Source organism: Manduca sexta, chromosome 9 (genome assembly GCF_014839805.1).
Source record: "Manduca sexta isolate Smith_Timp_Sample1 chromosome 9, JHU_Msex_v1.0, whole genome shotgun sequence".
Taxonomy (NCBI): Eukaryota; Metazoa; Arthropoda; class Insecta; order Lepidoptera; family Sphingidae; genus Manduca; species Manduca sexta.
The window spans coordinates 1,822,698-1,848,683 of NC_051123.1; the positions used below are offsets into that span (position 1 = coordinate 1,822,698).

The 25,986-nt window shown below is 33.2% G+C and overlaps 1 protein-coding gene across 1 annotated transcript in view; it reads left to right on the forward strand.

Moving 5' to 3' along the window:
- LOC115455661 overlaps positions 1-19,721 on the forward strand; it is a 44,041-nt gene extending 24,320 nt beyond the window's left edge. The window contains exons 2-3 of the mRNA XM_030184319.2: positions 17,419-17,552; positions 18,524-19,721. Coding sequence (XP_030040179.1) covers positions 17,419-17,552; positions 18,524-18,527 — 138 coding nt within the window. The 3' untranslated portion in view covers positions 18,528-19,721. The remainder of the gene's footprint in view (positions 1-17,418; positions 17,553-18,523) is intronic.
- The last annotated feature ends 6,265 nt before the right edge of the window (positions 19,722-25,986 follow it).

Sequence of the window (25,986 nt, forward strand, 5' to 3'; positions counted from 1 at the left end):
TGAAAGAAAAATGTAAAAATAATTAATAATCATGGATATTTCGGCCTTTAAAATTTCGTCATATTAAATTTTATACTGACGAGCAACAACAGTCTTTAAATGGCAGGTACATGTAAAAACTTCGACGTTTACACAATTTAAAACCCGTACTGACATTGGCACGTTCATTGGTTGGAGAAAAAAAAGAAAAAAAAACCTCGCATATCTGAGATGTAAATGAGCATATACTTTATTCAAATGTAACTGGTATTATGTGTTACGTCCACCTGGCTTTAATATTTCATTATAACTCATGTGGGCTTGGCCAAATGAATACGCATTTCGAAGTTTCCCGGTATTCTGGCTTCGAATGTCAATCGGTCAGTGATCTCTGTTTTGGCGGGAGAAACTTGACAGACGACTTTTTTTGTGTATTTTACTTTCTCGATGGTTCACGACCGCTTGTACTTTTGTAAATTAATGTAATGTTGAAACGGTTAAGGTTTTAAATATGAAATTCAATTTATTCGATTACATTCATGCGGTTTGACCATAGATAATTAATTTCGGAGTTGACTGTATAAAATAAGTACCATGTATTAAATTATAAAAAAAAGTAATGATAAAATTTGGAAATTAAAACAATATATTCAAAAGGCGTATCTCCTACACAGAAATAAGTAGGCTTAATTCAAAAATATTTTCTTATAATCAATAGATTTTACAATCGAGTTCAACAATGAAACATCTCTGTAGTTTTTAATGAAAACGCGATGTAACCGTCTATACTCAAACGCATTCAATGAATGCGTTTCTTTCAATTGTAAGTATATTCCGAGCCAGCTGATCGTGTGAAAGCTGTAACCTTGAACGGGCGTAGTGTCGCATTATTCGATGTGAATGGACAGATACCACTGACCTACAAGTATCGAAATGTACTCGATAGAAATATTCGGTTATGAATAATCGATAATTACGCATGAAATTAAAGTATTCACGAAACGTGGCTGTACAGTTTAGGATTCCTTGGCATGTTTTTGTTGTAATTATTCATAATGATAATTTAAAATTACTCCATAGACTAGGCAATTTGTTAATATTATGTATATTAAAATAAAATAGGCACAAATTATGTGCTCAACATATTATTTTGCAATTACATAGTTCAATGTTGGTTTATTGGCAATTCATATTTTTTCAAAATGACTTGTAAACTCTTTGTTAACTTCCTTTGCTCAACAAAATGGCGCATAGAGAGTAGAAACGGGCTTTGGGAGCTATTTACTCGAAATTTATAAAACATATAGACAACAAAATTAAAACATCATATTTACTTATGCAATATTTTTCTTAACTTATACGTTATATTAATGATAATATGTTTTTAATTTCACAATAAAAATACGACTAAGCTTATTCCATGCATTGCCACCTAAAGTACATTCCATTTTACGTTTGCAATTAACACTACAAAATAGACAAATTTTGGTAATTTAAAATTTCCTAATATTGATTTTTTAGATAAATTATTCCTAAATCTTATTATTCCTCGGTTGTAAAAAAATATTTTGTAACATTGCTCAGTCCATTTTCTATGATCGCACATTGCGTGCTTTTCCAAATCAGTGTCACAAATTAACAAATTGACATTTGTCACACTTTCTTTTTCAGAATGTGGGAATTACGCACGATAGTAATTTTAATAAAAACAATACATAAAACAAACATTGTTTTAAACCGTATGAAATATGGCCCATTCATTTTTGCGGCTTCGTTGGTTAATTGATGAGTTTTGCTTTCTTTTCGGGAAAAAGTGTTTAATTGGATATTTACTTAGTAGAGTTGTGCCATCATATTTTTCTTTGAATCCAGCTCATAGACCTACCACTGGCGCAAAGAAAATCAAAATGAACTGGCAATATATTCTTACATATCGAAGGGTGTTAAAGGGACCAGAGGTTTATAAATTACTAGTTGATTTCTCAATTCTCCATCCTCATTTGTCAGAAACATACCTTTGATTCTTCTGAGTGTAGTAGTTTATGGACGATCCTCAGCTAACCTGCCTACCTCCAACTTGTAAATAAATCGGATATTTTTTTTATTTTTTATTATGCCAGTACAGGCAGTCGACCTAGCGGCCCGCCTGATGGTAAGCCGCCACCTCTGCTCATGGACTCGACGCTACCACGGACACAAACAAGCCGCTGCCTACCGTAGCGACAATACTCTTTTTAAGCCTTATTTAAAGAAGGAGAGGTCATAGAGACATTCATAAACTTAATAGAGCTGACTAGACACACACTGATACTTCCCCTGACTATCAGGGGAACCAATTGCCAACCTTCACAAAATGCCTGACTATTTTAACCATAGTAACAAAGTAATAAACTTATTTAGCGCTAAGTAATGTGCGAATTGCAAGCCTGTCTGACAAATCGTGTGTTCAATATTAAAAATTCACGGCCGTCGGCTTTCGTCGTGGATTTTATATGCTGGAATGAGGAAGGTATGTAATATTTATCAGTCGTACATCACCGTAATTGATAGTTAGGACAGGCGGAGTGAATGTCGGTATGTTGTGATAAAGAGTATTGCGTATGTTATTTTTTAGAATCCATACTTTACGTCCGTATTGTTTGTAAATTATATTCGCTTTAATTAATGACGTTTTACAAATAAACGCGTCATAGACTAAAAAAATTGCACATAAAAACAGCGCACTATTTACTATAGTCACATACCTGTACAGCCCTAGTAGCTCGCATTGATACGTCCCGAGCGACGACCGCCGTCGCCATGGCAGTCGAATAAAATGCATTTATTAGTTAAAAAATAAGTTAAATAGTATATGCTTATTACTAACGTATGAAATGAAACGTTTTTTTCATTCACAGTTGCAGTATAATTTGTACATCATCTAAAAACACAGGAAGGCATTTTATTTATAAAAATACAAAAAGTTAGTAAGCCGACTAGTCGCGACAGTGGTTTGAGCTTGGTTAAGTAAATGTCGGGCAATTACCTTGCTTTCGTCTTGCCGGTATTGAGCTCGGACAACGTATCTATGTAATAAAAACATACGGCTTTAACGGTGAAGGGGAACATAGTGAGGAAACCTATATGTGAATTTTAAATGATGTCTCTCAATGCGCAATCGATCACCTTGGACTAAGGTCAAAACCCTATTAGTAGTCGTTCCACATGGGACAGTATATGTATTATTAAAGTACAAATCATTATATATTTAGAATTTATCATACATCCTCCACGACAATATGTTGAAGAATAATCATTAAGATTTTCCTCTTGAACACCAACATCCAATACGATCCAAGATCAGAATCCATATTATGACATCAAATATACCTTAGGATAAGTAGAAACGCGCACGGATTTAAAAGTAATTGCGGTTATAGAATAACAATCATGTGTGCGCATGTTAATGACAAAATCAGTAGTGCTACGGCTGCGTCACGAGCGAAGTACTGCGTGACGTGCTTGGTTTAGCCAATGTCTTCATCCAAGTTAATGTAGAAATTGAAACAGTTGAATACCGTGTGTAATAAAACAGTCTAATAACTATACTAATAGTACCTAATTAATTAATGTTACCAATTATTGAAACATATGAAAATCGTTACAAAGGCGATGATATTCTAGTTTGGATTGGAAGGAAAACATTGTAAGGAAACCTGCATACATGAGAAGTTCTCTATAAGCATTTTGAAGGTATATGAAGTCTGCCAACCCGCACTAGGCCTGTGTGGTGTGTTAAGGCCTCAACCTTCATTGTAGTAGAGGTGACCGGGGCCCAGTATTGGACGAAGATATAACACAGGGCTAATATTAATATATTACAACTAAAAAAACATTTGTACTAAGGAATCGCTGATAAGACGCTAATGCTTTTGCTGTTGCTTTGAAGTTTGGATCCTACACGGGATCAGAAACTTATTAATTATTCAGTACATCTGGTAATTAATTGTATATTTTCCCACCAAATTCTAGAATACTGGCCCTGGTAGCCTGACAGCGCTTGCGTCGCGAGACAGCGGCAGGCGAACAGAAGGTTTGACAGACTAATAGCAAACGCATGCGCAAATAGACAATGTTTGCATAGCTTGTAGAAAGTAAGACGTTACAAACGCGAGTAACTGTGCTCTGTGTATTGTTAAACCTGTTCGTTTACTTCAATACGCAAACATCTTGATAGGTTGGTCTAGCTTTGTGCGATTCCGAACAAACTAAAAGATTATGAAAATTGAACAGTTTATTATAATATTTAATAAATTTTACTAGCAAGTCACTTCAGTCCAGCGTAGTGTTTGAGGCGATTCCGAACGAATTAAAATATTATGAACATTGAACACTTTATTATATTTTTTGAAAAATTCGACGAGCAAGTACCTGATGGTAGTCACAAAGGTCTATAAATAGTAACTGCAATTAATGATGTCTCTAATTTAAAATGTTAATTCACAAGTAATTTCTTTCTTTCAAAATCATTGTCAATACATACAGTGTCCAACTCTCTTCGACGGCGCCCTATGCAAATATGCGCGTGAGTAGAATTTAAATTTGCGCCTCGCCCTTCAATTAAGTGAAGACTTACCTATTTTGAGGTGTCGCTTTTACTTTGTACAAATACATTGTGTTTTAAAATATTTGTTCAGCTTCGGTACATTGCATATTGCATTCTTATCCCATTCTAATATGAATTCGGTGAATTCTTTGCTATCACGTTGTAGAATGGCTTTAGCTTTTATGACCTGCGTAACGTCAATTCTGACAAACAAAATTTAATCCCGGGCAAATTGTGTTGAAAAACCCATACAAAGCGATGTCTGACCTTCCTGTATACAGCCTACACACGCTGCAGAACTCGCTGTATACAGCCTACACACGCTACAGAACTCCCTGTATACAGGCTACTACGCTATAGGCAGGCATTTTGTGGCATTGTTTTGGTAGTGAATTTAGGTAATGTCTTCTAGTACCCCGGAGCCATCTTTAATGCTTAGGCGACGGCTGTCGCGTGTAATAACGTGTGTTCATACACGTCTCGGTTCTTGGACTGACGCGGGATCTTAAAGCGATCTCCCCGCGAAAAGGAAAGCATTTTGTGGCATCGTATTTAGGCTGCGAATTGCGAAAGAACATTATCCTTTATCATACTAGAAATAATGCGCGTCAAATTACTTTTATTAATTCTAATCATCTAGTGTTAATTTTAAGTTTTTGCGCGGGAACACCGCGAGAAAGCGAGTTGATAACATACTATTTCTATTACAGAATTGATGTCAATTAACAAATTATGTATATTAATTACATCTCAAGGATTCATTTAACACTACAACGGTGTTTAGTTTATACAATGTTATGTAACATGTTTTATTGAATATTTTATGAACGTGATCGAGAATGCAAAGTAATCTTTATTTATGTCTGTATTAGACTTTTATGAAGTTAATAACTATAACATATGTATTTTTTATGTTTTATATTCTGACAATAAGGATTAAGGTCAGGGGCCTCTCCGCCTATAGGAGCATACCTGTCTTTGTAATTTCGAAAAAAGGCCTCCTGAAATTACTTACTAACGACTTATTTTACCCGACTTCAAAAAAGGAGGAGGTTCTCAATTCGTCGAGTATTTTTTTTAGTAGAACCGATTTACTGAAAGCATAATTTTTTTATATGGACACGACAAAGTAACCCCACAGTATTTGATGGTACGTAGAGTGGAGTCCATAGATGTCGACTGACGAGAGATGATTGCCCCCGGTAGTCGACACAATTATGCCGGTCTGTTGGAATCGGATATACACAAGCTGATCCTAAACGCGACATACTTACGTGGGCCACTATGGCGGGTTTTAACACCTTGGTCACGGTGGTCGTGGTCCGGGCGGATTTAAAATATATTCTACCAGCAAAATCTTTTGCCATTAAACATATATGTGTCAATAACATAGTAAATAATACTAATAATATGTATTTGTAATGTGCGTCATAAGAGCTTAACTGCATGGTCCGCCATTTTAAATTATAAAAAAAATAAATTCCGAATGTTTGGAATATTAGAGGTTCAAGGTCTAACAAATAATGTGTTTTGTGAACTTGTTTTTGTTGAGAATGTTTTCTTTTTGTTGTGTACAGTAGGTTGATTCCCTATGCTACTCGCGATAACACACCGTAAACGCGTGTTGTCAAAACAAGCTCTAAACACAAACGCGTTTCATACACGCGCCACGATGTGTAATTGAAAAATAGGTATTGTGTATGCCATACGATAGGTTGTCTATGCTTAATATTTTTTTATATTACGATGTGTTAATGCGTTCAGAAATCTTTCATCCCCTCGAATCGGCAAGTATCGGTTTTTGAAAAGGCTTTTTTGTTTGTATTCGTGATATTAAATGATGTAACTCGAATAAATCACTGCCAAACTTTATTTAATCCCATTTTTATATATACTTAAATGTAAGAAACATGAAAGGAATATAAAAATAATTTAAAGAAATTTCTGTAGATTGTGATTGTTTTCAAACGAAAAAATATAACTTCAAAATTATTGTCAAATGTCAATGTCATTGACTTATTTACTTGATTTGTTTACTAAAGCCACATTTTAAAAATTGAATTGAATTGATATATTGAATGCTACTGAAGATTTTACACGAATGCTGTTATATGAATAATAGTTAATGCTGTTGTGCTAATGCACTTTATGTTAAATTAGCGCTAACAACGTATATTAATAGGAATTCTACGGACCTTCCATTATAAAATTTGTTGCAAAATCGACAAGGCATTAACTCAAATTCTTTTTTATTTAGTTAAATAATGTGACGAGGATGCCGTTTACCTGATGATAAGCGATACGACCGCCCATAAACAGTTACAATGCCGTCCGGAACTTTGAATTGTAAAGCACTATGTGACGTTCCACAGTAGGTTTTCAGAATGAGACAAAGATTTTAGGTCTTATAAAGTAATTACGCTAGTTACAATTTCCTCTAAACTGGTACACATCAGTGCATGGACACAGTTTAACTTGGCTATAGAAATAGAAATTGCCGTAGACACCTTATAACTATTAAGACAGACACTCACATATAACAGACTTACCAACAATAATTAAAATAAGTGTATATTGCCTATTAAACGTTATTTTTAAAAATTTATAGCTCTATTACCTAGTAACTTCTATTTGCCGCTCAACCGGCATTAATCTTTTTGGAATAAAAAGTACTCTATTCAATCCACAGCTCACTGTCTGAGTACCATATTTCATACACATTCATTTAGTTATTAAGGTGAAACTGATTAATTAACAAACATTCAAACTCATGTATAGAAATTTTACTTAAGTATATTATGTTATCTAAGACTGAACAACAAATAAAAAATAAAACAAAAATAATGTGTTGTTAAAACTGAGTATATTTTACTATTATTTATTTGGAATATCTTGCATTACATTCACTATCCTGTAAAAGAAATTATTTTATTATTACATTTGATATTATCAGTTTTGTTAACATTAGTATTCAATGTAAGATGCCTTTGGTCTCCTAAAATAAAAAGGAAGTGTTTGTACAAAAATTTTAGATTTAACATGATTACATACTTTTGTTTGTAATTGTGTAAAATTATTGGGATTACCTACATGAAATTTTTGCTTTGTTTCCCTGGATCGATATTCACATTTAGAAGATTTTGATATTTAATTTAAAGCTGGCTAAGCCCTTGATTAAGACCTCTACCAATTACTTATAACAACAATAATGTATAACTAGTAAAAATTTCTTCAATAATCTTTATTGTTATCAAACTTTATAGGTACAAAACTTTCACCACAAAGAAACTACATAGTATTAATTGTAATGTACATAATTAAGAAAACATTGTTTAAAAAGATACCTTCATTAGTGTTTTATATTTGTTTGGCCTATCTATTTACTAATAGAAATATTACATCGAAGTAATAAAAATAAACTTGATTGACCTCAATTGTTGTCAAAAGTCGGGTTGCCAGTAGTAAAGTAGCTTATTTTTCACCGCTGAGCCCATAACACAAATTTGACTATCAAGATACAAAACATAGGTTTGAATATTAATTCGATCATTTAGGATTTATGTTTGTTTTGTTTCTGATAAGGTAGAATATTATATTTGAGTTTTCACGATGTAAAGAGGATACTATCGTCAATAGAAATTATACAGTCGTTGTATCTAAATAATTAATTTGTCTAAACGCGCATAGACGCGCTGGATTGCCGCACGTTATTTTGACAATTCGTAACATGCCCGTAAGGCGGATGTGTCACACCTCATCGTGTTCATGAAATGTCAAATTAGCATCCAGAATACTACATAACAACAGTCATAACACGAAGGTAACGAAACACGCCGTGTTACAAGTTCGACATTGTCGTAGAGAATCATGCCCCTGGGCGGAGTATAGCACGTCGCTGTTTCTGACGACAATATGAATCATGGAATCCTTTATCTTTGATACTGTAAGTGTTTACTTAGAAAAGATTTTCGTAAATTCGTCCCTTAACGGAGTTAAACCCCTTCAAAATATAGGCATTTAATAAAATTATTCAGACTTCATCGATGAACAATGTAGCCATTTTTAAAAGAATAAATCATAGAATATTTTATTAATACACAGTATAAATCAAATCAATATCGAGCGTATTTCTGGTTTATTATTTTTTAAAACAAAAACCTTTTTAAAATTACCTTGGGATTTCTATAAGAGTTAGGATTATTTTTTCATTAATCAGATAAAATTGATTAAACACAAACGAATTAAAAATGACAGTTGTAAGTATAAAAACTGTCAATTTAACTGTTCTATATATTTAGTCAGGTTATAATTTATTTGATCAATGATTTTTATTAGCGGTGAAAATAGCATTTAAATAATATATTTAATTTATATAAAGGGTCATTTTGTCATTGTGTTACTAAATGTAAGCATATCTTCTTAAAAAAACTGCAATAATTTACTCAAACCATAGATGTGAAATAAAAATGTTTGCCGAGGTACAGTCTTATAAGTCCACTTAAGTGACTTGCAGAGGTAAAGGCTTCATTAATTAAATATCAATATTTCAAACGATAACCTCAAACATTGTTGATACCTTTAAAAACAAAGTTGAATGACGATTCGCGGCATCAAACGGACTAGCCATACAGGTTTTACAGTACCGTAACTATAAATCGGATCTGCCCGTCAACTAGGCACGAAGCCTGACACCAATAGCTATTATGCCATTTAGAGCCTGGTTTTGGAATCGGGACATTGTTTTGAACGTCTGGGTAGATTGTGTTGTGGGGAAACGAAATTTTCCAAAAGGGAACCTGATATATAGATACTAATATGCATAAATGAGGTCTGCAAATCTTTTTAATGATTAGATATCACATGAATTATCAAAGGGAAGCCGGTATAAATGGATTAAGAAAGAGAAGCCGACAAGAATCGGGTTATATGAACCCTTCGCTACTATTGTGTTGTCTATTTTTGCAGTAGTGTGTAAGCATTGTTCTCATTATAAGGGCCTTGTAGCCAGTGTTTCTGACTTTTATGGAAGTTAGAGTATCTGACAAAAACCTAACCTAGTTTGTCAGTATGCAGTTGTTTCGTATGTTGAGATTTCTAAATATCCAAATATCCTAAGCTGGCAGCGCCTCCATGATTCTTTTGGCACTGTATAGTATTAGTGAACTAGTAGTGATCTTAATGCAAGGTCTTTTCACCCTTTTCCCGTAGAAGAATGTTTTCTTTATGTCCCTTGCAAAAGCGAAGCCCCCGAAGCTCGCACTTATCACCCACACGACCTACTTCTCCGTTCGCTGGCCTATGTTAAATAATTTTACATGTGAGTGGTGGGCCGAAGTGTCAGTAATACTTTTCTCTCATATCGGTTTTAGTTTTGTCTCTTATCGTTTACGGTACTTTGACACACTTTTGTGTGAAAAAAAGCGACATAAAATTGGAAATACGATTTAGATTATATACGTTTGGAAATTCATTAGCCCCGTTTGGGACACTTTCGTTGATTAACAAATTACAGCAGTTACTGTTATTGATATTTTATTTAATGTTAGTTATCAGTATTTACAGGTTATCGTTTAAATTATTTTTAAGACTAAGCTGTGAAAACTTAATTTTGGTTTTGGATGTGTATCTGATATATTTTTTATTAACTAAAATCCTATTTACTTCTGAAGAACTGAGCGTTTTTGCAAATTTTTATAGGTTCAGTCTATTCGAATTGACTTTGGAAGCCATGTTAATGAATTTGGTAAAGGACTGCTAAGGTAGTCTAAGGAAGACTGCTAAGTCTTAACTCATAAATTACTTCTGAGATCTGACATTTACAGAGTGGTCTAATTTTTTAAGTTTAATGGTTTGCAAAATAAAACCCCGTTATGCAAGATAATCGAATGACAAGACTTTTTTATATTATAGCATAGATATCAATGGTGAAGGGTCCATACAACCCGATTCCTACCAGCTTCCCTTTCGTAATAATATAATAATGTTCATTAAGAAGAAAATTCCATCTTTTGCCTCTGATACTCGTAGATACATAGATCATAGTGATTAAATATACAGACTATAGTTAACAAAACATTGTAGTTGTAGTAGGATAGTGTGGTTTGAAATTAACTAATTTTAGCAATTATCATAGAATTACTACATAACACCGTCACTGTACACAAAAAATGCATTGCCAAATACTAGAAAATCAGACATTAGAAATCTCCGATAGCCTATTATCGCATACGTGTTAAATGAATTATGTATTGTTAGTTTTTCGCACTTTTTTCTGACGATCGGCGACTCACGTCACTTTCACGCCAGGTTTGTTTTATGTCTAGCCGTTTTTCATACAAGTTTGTCAGCCTGAATTTCCTGTTTTTAGGCTGTCGACGAAATTTATGTGAAAGTAGTTTCATTCATATTTTGCTACAGGTTTCCATTAATATATTTTTAATACAGAACTTCGGGACTGTTAAGGAAAACATCATTCAGATATTGAGAATTGTTTATAATAATTTAGATGTATGATGCAAAGGCAAGAAGTGAATTTTTCTAAAAGGGAACTCGACACAACGTATATTATTCATGAATGCGGTGTGTAATTCGTTTCAATGATATTTAGATACACAAGTTCTCCATAAAGGGAAGCCAGACAGGAATCGGGTTATATTCGCCACTGGTGTGATGTTTACCACAAATTAAGCCCGTAATGTAGAGGTCTTATATTCTTATAAGTAAGGAAGATTCGCGTTTAAGACGATTTTCAAGGGTACGCCACTGGGGTGATGTTTGCTACAAATTAAGCCAGAAATGTAGAGGTCTTATATTGTTATGAGTAAGGGAGATTCGTGTTAAGAAGACAATTTTCAAGGCTACAAGATTATTATGGTAAGGCTAAAAAGTTATCACAGCCATTTATATAGAGAAGTCTCGTGTGATGAGCACAAGCATTTTAATAACGAAAATAAATATTTAGGGAATAATGTTTGGTTCCGTTCTGGAATTGAACTCCCGCTTTTACTAACAACTTGTCAACGGCACAAAGAATTCCTTCGTAAACAAGGATAAAAAATTGAATTTAAAATATTCTACCATTCTCACCTTCAAGGCACTAAGTTATAAATCATAAAATGTAGTTCAGACTTAATATCTAGATATGATTCATCGACACAGAGAGATCTGTAGGTCAATTTAGTCATACTAAAAGCAGGCGTCACGCAGTCGCTGCCACGAAATCATTCCAATATGCAACGCATTGCATGTTTTAAACAATGCTAAATGTAATGGTAATTAGTTGAATTAATCGATTCGTTATTGTTTAAGAAATATGGGCTTTTTGACACTTTTCGAAAGTGAAATTGATTTACTCAGGTTTCAAATGCGTGTGTAACTTATTGTTTTTTATGAGTTCGATAAGTATTGCTCGGTTCCATGTAAAATAGCTTCCTGGGATTGTAAATGGACTGTGTTTTAATTCACACCATGGTCTATCTGTATACTGGGTCATTTTGACATTACGTTACTAAATGAAACCACATACTTATGTCCTTGGAAATAACTTTATAATAAGTTACTTGAGCCGTAGATGTAAAATAAAAAAGTGTAAGTTTCGAATAAAATAAAAAGTAATTTTAATTTTACGTGCCCTAATGCCACTACTACTAGTCTAAGAGAATTGTCGACGTATGTATGTACGTCAAACCTTCACCGGTGCCATGGTCTTACGTAGCTAGACCAATGAAGCGTTAAACGTTTGTCAATATTGCTTCAAAGACTATTATTATCCGATTTGTGTTTACCAATAAGATCACGTAATAGTCCAAGTTTAATACTTTTGTAAATGATCTAAAATAACTCAATAGTCTCAGAGTATGTAAGCTAATCATAACTAATCTATGAGCTATGTAATGTTGTGCTTAAAAATATATTATACTAACTAAATATATAAAAATATATTTAGTTGGGAAAATCAAAAATTAGTATTATAACTCCACGTGATTTGCGACTTGCCGATATTTTAATTTAACTTTTCGTATTCTACTTTCTTCAAATTAAAATAACAAATTGGTAAACAAAACCAGCAAGTGGGTCGTCTGGTGGTAAGTGATCTTCATCGATATTTTACTCAGGGAACTCAAGTTTCCTTATTCAAAGAAAATTGGCAAACGAACGAGTAATCGTCCGGTAGCTAGTGGTCTCCGGAGTTACACCGATTCTACCCATTCCTTTGATGACAGAGGGATAAGCATAATATTATGCTGTTTTCATTATTTATGTACAATCACTACTTAGAGACACGTGCTCCGTACAATAACAGCCCACACACGTGTATAATTGTAATTAAATGTCAGCAAATCTCCAATTACCATACGACGAATGTCATTGCGTGTGGGATTGTAATGTTTCTATTCATATGGTGATTACTATAACTAGGTGTTGCTCGCGGCTTCGTTTAGATGAAACATCTCGGGATTAACGAAAGCCATTCACAACATCACTTATCTAGATCTTAGTATCTATATCTATGAAATGTTATGTAAATCAATTTAGCTACCTTTAGAGTAGATTATTAATAAGTACCAGAAATATCTAATACCGAACTTTTGTATTATAATACATGCAAAATATGGTACGTACGAAATCGACGCCGCAAGAATCATCTTTTGGTTTTTAAAGTTAATGAAGAGACAAATAGGTTATTAGATTCTTTCGTGTTTATAAATAATACTAAATCCCCACAGAACTTTAAGTAAGGAATATTGCACTGCAGTTTGCTAATCACGCTGAGACATTAGTTTTATGTCTAGTAATTTTAGTGGCTTTATTGTCAAAACCTACTTTCTTTTGTCTACATTTTTTATTCGAAGTGATGATTGTTATCATTTTTATAAATAAAAACTCGTATTAAGCGTGACAAATTATATATAAATTTTCAAGAGCAAATACACATTTTTTATAAATTTAGTTACTTAATATGTGTAAATTATAATATTATTAATACCGGCTTTAAAGGTTTTAACTTTGAGTAAAAACAATGTCGCCTTTTAGTAATATTTTTGAGCCGCGTAATTGCCAAAATTTGGGACTTATTAAGGTACTACATTTACAACGACTGTCAATAATTTTCGTTCGTAACATAAAATTTTATGTTTCAAAATGGCCGACCAAAAATGCACATTTTGTGAACTGATTTTCTGCTCTGCGTGTGCAATTAATTCTAAATATTGGTAAGGAATGATGTTGGAAAAAAACTTAATTCATCCGACAACACAAGGTTAAATTCCTTGCAAATGGAAGCTACGTATAATTCTATGTATTGGAGATGTAATTATTTTATACTTGTAAATATAGGTATTTATTGCATGAATTCTTGGCAATACGCCACATAAGATGTTTTATTGCTTGTAAGGAGGTTAAGTGTGTTGTTTAAAACCATTTGTAGACTTTAACATACTCATCAAAGGAAGCTTATAATTCGTATATGGTACTCAATAAAGTGTATTAAGAATTAAGAATTTCATACACTAGCATACTTTGTAATTACGTTTAAACTTTAAAGAAGTTATAAACTGATCCCTCCAAAACCAATCCTTTAACTTTGTGTACAGGCGATAATTTCTAGAATATATAAATATTCAGACTATAATAATTAATTGAAAATCATAACAAAGAGAATACAGATATTAACGTTAAAATAATTCATTTTTCCAACGGGATATAGTCCCTAATTCAAAGAGTTACTAATCTTCAGATCACGTCTAGCTATGTTTCGTGTCAGCAAATTGCTCGCCGGCGAAACCATAAGGAAACGATAATTAGGTTCTATTGCAACTACATTAGCAACCGCGACTCTTGCGCAACGAGTTACGTGCGCTAACTTAAACGTTATCGAATACGTTTGTGCATTACTGTGCCCCATCGTCACTTAGAGGACCGGTGGTTTCTAGAAGTGTATAGGCTTTGGATGAACTGGCTTTCTGCGAGGTTTTTTAAGACTAGCTTTTGCTCGCGGCTCTGCCCATATGAAAAAGTTTTTCTGACATAAAAATCCCGTTTTATGTTTTCCCCGGATAAAAAGTACCCTATGGCACTTAGAAGTTATGTAGCTTGCTATTAGTAAAACAGAATCAAACATTCGTTTAGAAGTTCTTGAGATTAGCTCCTCAAAGTAACAAACAAACAAACTCTCCAGTTTTATATAATAGTATAGATATTAATCTATATAAATTAGTCCAGGTTGGTTGTTAGATTTAGCCGTGTTTTATTATCCCACGCCTGGATTTGTGCTTCTTTGTCTAATGAGGTTTTAATCCACTCATCATCATCATTATCATCATATTTTGGTCTCGAGCCAATCGCAACCACTATGTTGCTGAAAGCCAAGATTTCATATTGATTCACTATCTGGTTTTTTTTTTTATATTTTAGAAGACATTTTATGAGCAGGTTAAAAGCAGCTGTAACACACTTTTGGGACTAAAAAGGACGCAAGCCTGCAGTTTTTTTGCCTATAAAAAAGCGAAAGTTCGTCAATGACTTAATAAAAAAGTAGGTAACAAATCCTAACGAGTGATGTCATAAGGAAATCCGTATGTCATTGCCGCTGAATTTCTTTTTGAACTGTTAACCGTATGACAGTTTCTGTGGCACTGTGAGGTAAATATTTATGACCCGCTCTTTATTTCGTCCAGGTTATTCGGACTCAAAGTTATTTATACGTCTTGGTATTCATGATATCTTACAATGGCGAAGGCTTCACATAACTAGATTCCTGCCGGCTTCCCTTTCGTAAACTGTAAAATCTAATTATCATTAAAAAGATTTGTAGACCGTATTTCTATAGTAGTAGTACCTATATGTTGTTCCTTTTCGAAAAATGTCATCCTTTCGACATTGATATAATATTTATATTAGTCCAGCAGATTGCGTGACTTTAAGTATGAGTGTTTTGTAAGTCGATACAATGACGTAAATAACCTAAGGGTCATTTCAATAAAACTAAATCTTCGACAATAAACGTTAGAGTAGAACTACCTCTATACCTTTAACTAACTAGGTGTACTCGCCACGCTGTTGCAATAATTACAAATATACTATTATATGAAGCTGAAGAGTTTCTTTGAACGCGCCTATCTCAAAAACTATTAGTTCGAATTGTAAAATTCTTTTAATGTTGGAAGACCAATTTATCGGGGAAGGCTATAGGCTATATAACTTCACGCTGACTAAAAGGAGCATCAATGAAAAATGTTGCAATATTGAAAAGCGAAAAAACATACTTTCTTTGAAAGCTTCCGTTGCGTCATCTGCTAAATGATTAAATTTTTCCTATTAAAAAGTTACAAAATATATTATAAAACAAAGGTACATCCCGGTTCATCTGACTATCTGAACGCCATAAATTAAAAAACTACCCAACGGATTTCGATGAAATTTGTTGCGGAGTAAGTTTGAGACCCTGGGAAGGGCATGAGCTATTTTCTTTCCAGGAAACTATCACACGCGGGTGACGTCGCGAACAAAACCTAGTCGTCTACATACCAAACTAGATCTTTAGTTTAGAATTTTATAAAAGGGTTAAATTACCAATCTGCACTAAAACTAGATATTTATGCAATATAACACGTGAAATATGACGTCATAAGCGTTAAATATAGAAAGCAAAAGAGACGTGTCTTTACAAAGGAATGCTGGATATTGTTGTTATGTGACATAGCAAGATATCGCGTCTGACCGTACTCTCACCTTCACCTTTATACTTTTTAATTATTTTACGGCCTTGAATACTAACCTTTTAAGTAACCCTGTTATACTGCGGGGTTGCCAGAACAAAATATATTTCGTATAATAAAAATATATTTTTATAATTATTTTACAGCCTTGGATAGTAACTCCTTTATTCATAGACGTTTTTTATTTAAGGACGAAGCATTGCTATGATAACAAGTCTGTTTCTCAGTGCTCACGGCACGGCAGCCTTCGCAGTGCGTAGACATAGGGCCGTTGTGATTGGCTAATATTGAGATACAACTTGAATCTAGTTGGCTGTCAGATAAACAAAGCTGAACAAACAGCAAGCTGTGAGATAAACAAAGCTGAACAAACAGCAAGCTGTCAGATAAACAAAGCTGAGAAACAGACTTGTTATCACAGCAATGCTATGTCCTTCGATAAAAAACGTCTATGAATAAGGGGGTTAACCTAGATGTGATCCTCTTTTATAATACCGTGGGGTTGCCATAATAGATGTTAAGTAAAAAAGGTCTAAAACAAATATTTTAGTTTCCTGGTCTTTGTAAAATCTAATTACTTCCTATAGTTACGTTCCTCGGTTTTTGTTCAACGTTCAGTTCCATCCAATTGCACATCTAGCGTCTTTAGCTAAGACGTTTTTGTTTCTCAATCCAATGATAATAACTCTTAGTTTCATAAAATACTTATTGCTAGCGTTTTCATTTGAGAGATTTTTTTTCTGGAATTATTGTCGAAAATCCCATAGCAACCGTGTATTTTTAAGATAAATGTAGATTATGATAGTCCCCTTTGTATAAACAAGGCAACTCTTTGCGCAAAAGTAGTTTATTATTTTAATTTCTTGTAAAATTTACAATATTTTTTTAGCGCTTTTGTGTGTTATAACGGTATGTCACACAAATCTTTTCGAATTGTATCGAAACCTTTTATATTGAGAGCACATTGTGATTTCCCGGTAAAATAAATAAAAAAAAAACAAAGACAAAGGTATTCATAAACCGTACAGCCTAAGCATTATATAAATAATTTTTGTGTCTTTTTGCAAAATGCAAATATAATTTTGCAGTAACTTTCTATTGTGGTTCTAGTCTAATAAACACGTGTGCTGTTTCCAGGTGGAGTCAGGTCGTGAGGAACTGAAGAAGGAGCGAGAGATCATGCAGCTGGTGGCTGGTTTGCAGCTGGGAACAGACGAGGTGGAGAGACGGGAGGTCCCTCCACATCTTATGAGAACGAGGCACGCGCCTAGGTATGCTTAAAATCATATTATGTACAACAGGACTTGGCAATAAAGACGATTTTAGTCCTCTAATATTTTATTGTGGTTGTGGGGTGATATTCCATTCCATTTGGCATTGCAAAAATATATAGAACGGAGTACAATATAAAATAATTTTACATTATTTTGACAGTCATTTAGGATATTAACATTTGGTTTTGCTCTATGAAAATAATTATAATTCGCCGAATAACTTCTGCGAATAATAAGTACTAGAATACGACTAACGAATACATCGGAATACGCTGCTTTTACACTGATATTAGAGACCATTCGTCTTTACTCGGCAACTGCCTAAATCAGGTGTTACGGGATGGCAGATCTATACTTTAAGTATATCTTTGCAATTTAATACTTGTTTCCACAAATATAGGTGATAGTCTACTATCGGCTTAGTTTGTGGGACTCATTGATATTCTTTTTTATTTGGTCCACAAAATTGGATACAATATTATTTTTAACTTATTTAAAGTAGTACATGCGACCACAAAGTGTCTTTTTAGATGTGAATACTATGTGCGAATTGCGTTTGAGTTTACTTTAAGAAGTCAAAATACAGATGTACGATTTATAATTAGTAACAGTATTTCTGTAAGTCTTAAAGTACATACATTACACGTATTTTTTTCCATAAGATGTATGTAGCTACGTTAGTTATTGACAAGTTCGAAACCTGTAGAGGTCGATTGTCTAACACACGCAAATATCCTTCAGTTTTTAGCTATTTTAAATCTTCTACAGGTCCTTATCAGTATTTGCCATTAAATACGGTTAGGGTCAAACACCGTCAGATTTGAGAAACTAAGTAGTTAGATATATTTTACGAACACACTATAAATATTGAAGAGTAACTTCAAATATTCATCTTATAACTCTCACACTCTCGATGCAAGTTTTCAATAAACCATTACATAAATTAACTTATATCATCCATTTTCCAGATAACACTAAGCCACACCTTCAGCGTCTGTCAGCTGTGCACGGGGCTGCGTGTGCGCATCCGACCGGAAACAACTCTCAATTTACCTCCATTCGAGCTCGAATTACGAACACGACCAAATAACGTGCACTTATGAACTCTATTGCAATGTACTTAAGGTCTAAAACGACTTCGCCTGCATATAACGTTTAAATCGAGTTATGCCGATTTGTCACGAACGTCGTCGGAATTGTTTTACAGTTAATACACACCCTATATAACTCAATTTTGTTTGTGTGCTACATTCATAGATGGTATATGATTGTATCAAAAATTTGTAAATTTTGATATTATTTGAACACAAGTAATGTTAGCTGTAAATCTGTTATCAAATAATTATTGTGAAAGATAATATAGAATTTGCATGTGCTGTAGGACACAGTAATATTTCAGTATTGAGTTTTTTTTTCTACTAAAAGTCGAAGGAATTTATAATCATAGTAAAGGTAAAAAGATGAAATATTGAAATCTCACTTGAGTCTAAAAAATAATATATTGATATATTGTAGATACGTTTAAAATAGTATAATATGTACTGGTAAAAATACATAGGTGTTTCGGAATAACATTACTTTACGAATTGAAGTCAATTAACTACGAAATTTATTGAGACATTGGCATAAAGGTTAGTAATTAAGTAATATTTAATCATTCTTGTTCAAATCGTTACGAATTGATTTATTATTTCATTGCGAGTTTGTGCTAACATTGAATAAAAGAGTTACTTATAATTTTTCTTTTATAAATTCTTGGATCTTTGACATTTGCATTCCGTTACGCGAATAGTTTTTCATTAAAAAGGATTTGCATGTGCAAATCCTTTTTAATGAAAAACTATTTTAAAAACTATTGTCTATGTAGACAATTCTTCTATAATCGGTTCCAAATGAGTTTGTTTGTGTTCGAATTTTGAAATGACCAAATAACGGCATGGGTAGGCCGCGAGGAGATCGTCATTCGAAATGTTTTTTTCATAAACGTATTGTAACAAACATCGAAAAATATTTAATAGAAATATATAATTACTCTAAGTAACTATAGAATGCAAACATTGTTGTAATTTTATCAGTAATTTTAAGTACATAGTCAAAGCACATTGAGGAGATATATTTTTGCTAAAACATTATATTGTGTAGCTGTAAGCACTATTTAGTCATTTACTTATTTAATTGTGCCTTAATAATGGATAATATTGACTAATATCGGTTGATTAAATATTGGTATATTAATCTCTATGGTATTGGAAAGAAATATTTTATACGTCTTCATTTATCTTTCCAAATTTTGTACCTGTATTCGCAGTATTGGGTGAAGAATATCCATTTTTTCCATTCATTGTCAAAATGTTTAAGGCGATACCTCAAGGTCCATTTTCATACATTTTGTTTCGGCTTTAATCTGGGTAACTAAACAAGTATTGGCAAGTAAAGAATTTAAATTCACGTCTAGTTAGTGATTAGTTCTCGCAGTTGAAAGAAAAATGTAAAAATAATTAATAATCATGGATATTTCGGCCTTTAAAATTTCGTCATATTAAATTTTAAAGGCCGAAATATCCATGATTATTAATTATTTTACGTTTTTCTTTCAACTGCGAGAACTAATCACTAACTAGACGTGAATTTAAATTCTTTACTTGCCAATACTTGTTTAGTTACCCAGATTAAAGCCGAAACAAAATGTATGAAAATGGACCTTGAGCTACCACCTTAATATGCTTGCGTAATAATATCAGCTCTATTATATACTTTTATTAGGCACGGACCTCCTCTAACGCTGATTCTGAGAAGGTTTAGACCTTAATCCACCACGCTTGCCTAGTGTGGGTTGGCAGAATATCTATCTTTTAGATTTTTTTTACGCAGCTAAATAGGGCTATGTGTAAAATAAAAATAGACATGCAAAATAAAACCAATTCTAGACTAAACATTATATAGGCCAACAAGATTTTTTATACGTGGAATTTTTACTAACGGTGTCTTTTAATCAGATCTTAGGCATTTCTTTATGATAATACAAACAGTTTTTGATCAAATTTTTGTACAATATGGAATGTTAATATTTCCTCAAACATGTTAAAATTTTAATATAAAAAAAATATTGTGACCAGCTTAAAAACTGTCATACATTTGCTCAACAGTTGGGCTTAAAATATTTTCATGATTGCTAAGCAGGTATGATATTAAATTCCATAATAGGATCAAGAATAAATTTGGACTGTAAAGTTTAGCAAATCTAATTTAGTATCCTCATAATTCAGTGTTGTATATGAAATGATATGCTAAGACTGGCTCAAACAATAATAAAATATAATCCTGATATATATCGGAGTATTATATCCAGGATCGTAGTTAGGGCTGGTAAATGGAAAATGTAATAAAGTAGGCAGTCATAGACAAAGGCGGTATATCGAACTGTCACGTGACTACAATATGGCGGCTGTAAAAAATAATTTTGTTTTAATGTGCTCTAGGAAATTATGACAAACCCAAGGAGAGTTTTTCATCAGGAAGGTTTTAATAACACGGTATTATTTTTTGTCTTAGGGTCGTTGCTTTATTTTCCAGTAATTATGGACATTGTCGAAGCTCAGAATTAATCGCGTGCTATTTTACTTAACGCGATGAAAGTACGGACAAAGAAATGATCAATCATTGTTAAAAGTTGCTGACAATGTGACGTAAATTCTTTTGGCACAATGTTCATTGTTCCTTTTCCTACAGCCATTGGCTAGCTACGAATTTGCAAGCCCATAATGTGATACACACGAACTGATCCTGAATATGTAAACAGTGTACAAAAATAGAGTGTTAGTCACATTTAAACATATATTAGTTTATTAAGATCTATATAGTTAATTTCTTTTGCATTTGTTATATTGCTACACTCTTTACGCATTATTTGTTATGTTCGCATTGTGTATAGCGCATTCTTAATATTTTAAAATAAAAAAAATATAATAGGGCATTGGAAGAAAACTATACAGCCATCAGTGGTTATCAAATGTCAGGTAATATAATGGATCATTTGACAAAAATAACCGAGCGTCTAATTTCCATATTGGTAATCCTACTGGGGTTAGGTTTAGTACTATGCAGCTGATGGATGTTTATTATCTAAAGTGGTATGTAAAAAACTATTATAAGTGAATATGTAAAGTATTAAATGGCATGCGGTTATCTGTAAGGATAATCATGGATAAAAATATTTAGAACAAATTGGTGTCATAATTAATTTTTTAGGCAATAAAAATACATTGTTGTTTACTATTAGACTCGTAAACAAATACACAATATTATCATGTTTCTATCCGTGTTTAAAGAACGCTTGCGATAGAATAGTGTGCATTACTTTATACAACAGTTAGGGTTTGTTTCAAAAGTTTTGGGTAAATGCTACTCGTCATTATAAGCCGACCAAATACAAGAGTCACACTTTAATCTGCGCTCTCAAATAAATGGTAATAAATGAGTACTATCTACATTAACTGCTTAATACTGTAGCTGTCAAATTAAATTTACTTGAAGCTTGTGAAACAGGCCTTTAAGTACTAAATATTTTTATCTATGGTTAAAATCGGCTCTACTTTGGCGAGTACCTAAAGTTATGTTACACGTAAGTTATATATCTTTATTATAACGTAGTTATTTGTAAATAATTAGTTGTTAACATAATATTTCCATTTTATATCTCTCATAAAATATTCTAGGCTATGAGTGCCATTATTATCATGTGTATAGTAACCTCTTTCCATATATTTTGTTAATGTAATTTTTTTCAATGTATCCTTATAATTTTATAGTATCAAGATTTTGCGACCAAACTTTTTGATACCAAATGGTCGCGATGGTCGTTGGGTATCGTAGATTGCTACCATAACGATTGTACACTGAGAATATGGAGGGGTTCTATAAGCTGAGTTAGCCGGCATGAATTTAATATTAATATTGTATATTTAATTATTTTAGCCATTGTATACAGTTTAATGTTATTTCAATGAAATAATCGACAAACAACGAGCTCATTTATATCTTAATAAAATGTAGTGTAATATTTTATAAACATGCATTTTTAATGTCCTTCACTCTATATTTAAACCGTAAGGTACCTTCAAAATATACTTATAACAACCTTGTATTAAGATTTTAGGGATATTATCAAAGCTTCAAAGATTGTTAGGACTATAAATAAACACACACACACAACATCACGCATTTATCCCCGAATGGGTATGCAGAGGCGAAACCAGGGCACCCACATTTCGCCAAGTGTGTTCTGTCCTATGATGTGATAGGGGGCGAACCTATCGCCAAATCGGGCACAAATTCCAGACTCCGAGCTGATACTGAGCAGAAAAACCCAAATATCACTTTGTCCGACCCGGGATACGAATCCAGAACCTCAGAGCGCTGTCGTACCGCGCATGCAGTACAACTATGCCACCGAGGCAGTCAAACAATAAATAAAAATTACAATTATTGACGTAAGGAAAAAAGAGTAGTCTCGTATGTATCATTTTAATAGATATATGTACTACTACTATAGCGATTCATAGCGCCACCTATACGACACAAACGCCATCTATTTAAAAAAGTCTGATAAAAACTCTATGGAAGCAGTCTACCGGGATAAAATGTAGTCTATGTGTAGGTGGCGAGGATGAAATTTTTCGAAAGGGAAGCCGACGCCATATATAGGTACTAATGCTAATTGTAATTGGATTTTAGGCCACTATGCTATAAATATTCATTATTTATTTGTTAATAAAATATATTTATTTTAACAGGTTTTTTATATAAATTACAAAAGTGAAGCCGGTAGGAATTCTGTTATATGGACGCTTCGTTACTGCTATGAGTCAATCCAGGACTTGGTTTACTCGTGTGACGAATTTCATACAAACCCGTTCAGTTATTTCTGAGTTTCTTTCTAACAAATATACAAACATTTCCAAATTTTCGCGTTTTTAATGTTATTAATAAGGCACAAGTTAACATTATTCAAAACAGCGCCATCTGGTAGATTCTTGTTAAACTAGTTAGTACTTCTTATGAAGCCTTCGATATCTAGGCATTGTAGTCACTATGAAGTTAGGTATTAACTTTGTCTGTTCCACGTAAAAAATGTAGATGTCACGAAATATTAATTTGGACAGTTTAAGATGAGTTCAATTTAAAAATATGAATTTGTTCAGCTACTTCTGTGGTTGACACTATGGTTCATGGTTGTATAATATCTGATAATATTTTAAAGTTGTAATAATATTGAAATTAGCTCGGCGCGTCTCAGGAAGCACTATTTACTCAAATATTCAATAGAAGAATAGGGAGGTGTTGGAAATATATTTTTCCATTGTCACCAAGAATAGAAATTCAGCAGCTCATCCCAGTGGTCGCGACCTATAAAAAGGTGAAACAGGGATTCCAACGAGAACTGTATTTATAACCTCCAGAAATCCCACTAACACAAAAGCATAACTAATGCTTCAACCCAGTTTTCTACGTGTACCAACCCGGTCGATCCGGAACATCGTATCGTTTCACTTCTGAAAGCCAGTTTCCCTACCCCCATCTGAAAAGCGATCAATCAAAGTCTTGTATAACAATATGCTCAATCATTTGTATAACAACTAGTCGTGAATAATTAATAGGTGTATAACGGCGTTGCGCTGATGGTATCATACGTAGATAATAGAGCAGATAGGTTACTTGAATCGAACCTTGTCTCTGTTTAATTATAAGAATAATATTCAATTTTTTTAGTATCATTCATGCCTATGATCTTATGTTTACATTATACCATGACATTGTAATGTTATTATAGAAATTTTAATAATTATACTGTTGAAATGGTATTAAATAAAAATAAAATAAAATATTGACTTATACGATATATGTAATTAAACTAATCTTTACATAATTTGCATTCCGGTAGGCAACGGCTAGGTTGTACCTCTGGCATTGGTTTAGTCCATGAGCGGCGGATGCTGCTTACCATCAAGCGGACCACTTGCTCGTTTGACTACCGAAAATATAAAAACAACTAGATATAGGTAGGATGATGTCGGAAGTATTTTTGTTAAGGTTTTTTAATTTAATCTTGTAAAAGTGCATTCATTGCTTTTGGTATGGCCTTGTCGAAAAAAAGGTCTTAAGGGTAATAGGTTATTATTTTGAATTTGCCATTTTAGTTTTGAAAGATATTTAATTTCATCATGATGCGGGTGTAGTACTTAGGATATATAAGGGGCGACCCTATCGCCATATATGCAATATTAAACATTATACAAAATTCAATAAAGTGACTCCTCTATACTCTTTACTCTATGGTATTGACATCTGCGCATGGGCAGTTGCGTGTCGCGCGGCGCATTACCGGAGATAGCGGCGCGCTTTCTGGACCGACTGCTTGATAAAATCTACCGTTTGGAAATTTCATTAAACATAGGATAGATGCTTGTAGATATGAATATCGAGAAAAGGGTTTTTATTAATAAAATTATTAATGGTCTTACCTAATAGTAGTGTGAAACGATTCCGAAAAATTAAACACAAAGATTTTGCCACCTCCTTCATCAGGTGGACAGGTAGAAGTAGGGGTAAGGGAGATATATATCTTATTAGCCGTGCGATCAAGGGGCTACGGCCAGTTCTATAGAAGGATAGCAATGCCAATGCCAATCAAATACAAATCCCTGATTCCTATTCCAGATATCTAGATCGAAAGACGTATATCCGGTTTGTCTGGATTTTAGACAGTACTCAAAACCAATCGCAACTAACAAATACAGTTAAATCACTTAACTCTGTACAAAGGTAAGAACTCTCGAGACGAATTTGCTTTCACATGTTCGAATTGCATCGTAATAGATGACTTTGGGAATTAGTTTTCAATGCTAAAATGTTGGCGTGAATTATTAGTAGTCGACTACGGTGGTTTGTTTAATGTAATAATTAATAATGAAGTTCATAATTGTTAAAGAAATATATCAGCTTGCAGTGTTTTTAACTGTTCTATAAATAGTTTGGTGTATTACTAAAAAGGTTTGTACCGAACATATTTTAAAATCAAAAAAGGAGTTTTAATTAAAAAAAAATGACTGATTTATTACTGGCCGAAATGACACAAACTTGCGCTTTCTCAGTTATGTATGGAATATAAGAACGTATGTTTTAATGAGTACAAACTGTTCATGAATATTATGATCGTTATTAGGTACATCATTCAGTGAAAGTACACTAGTACATTTTAATAAGATAATTATGAAATTTTCGCTTCCAGAGTGAAAGTTTTTGGGAATGATGTTTGTAAAGTCCTTACAAGAAGACAATTATGACGGTGCAAAATTTTCACTGGATTAAAAAAATGTTTGGATCAGCCCATACTGCGCGTAGAGATCTGCCGCTCTGGCCAGTTGACCACAGT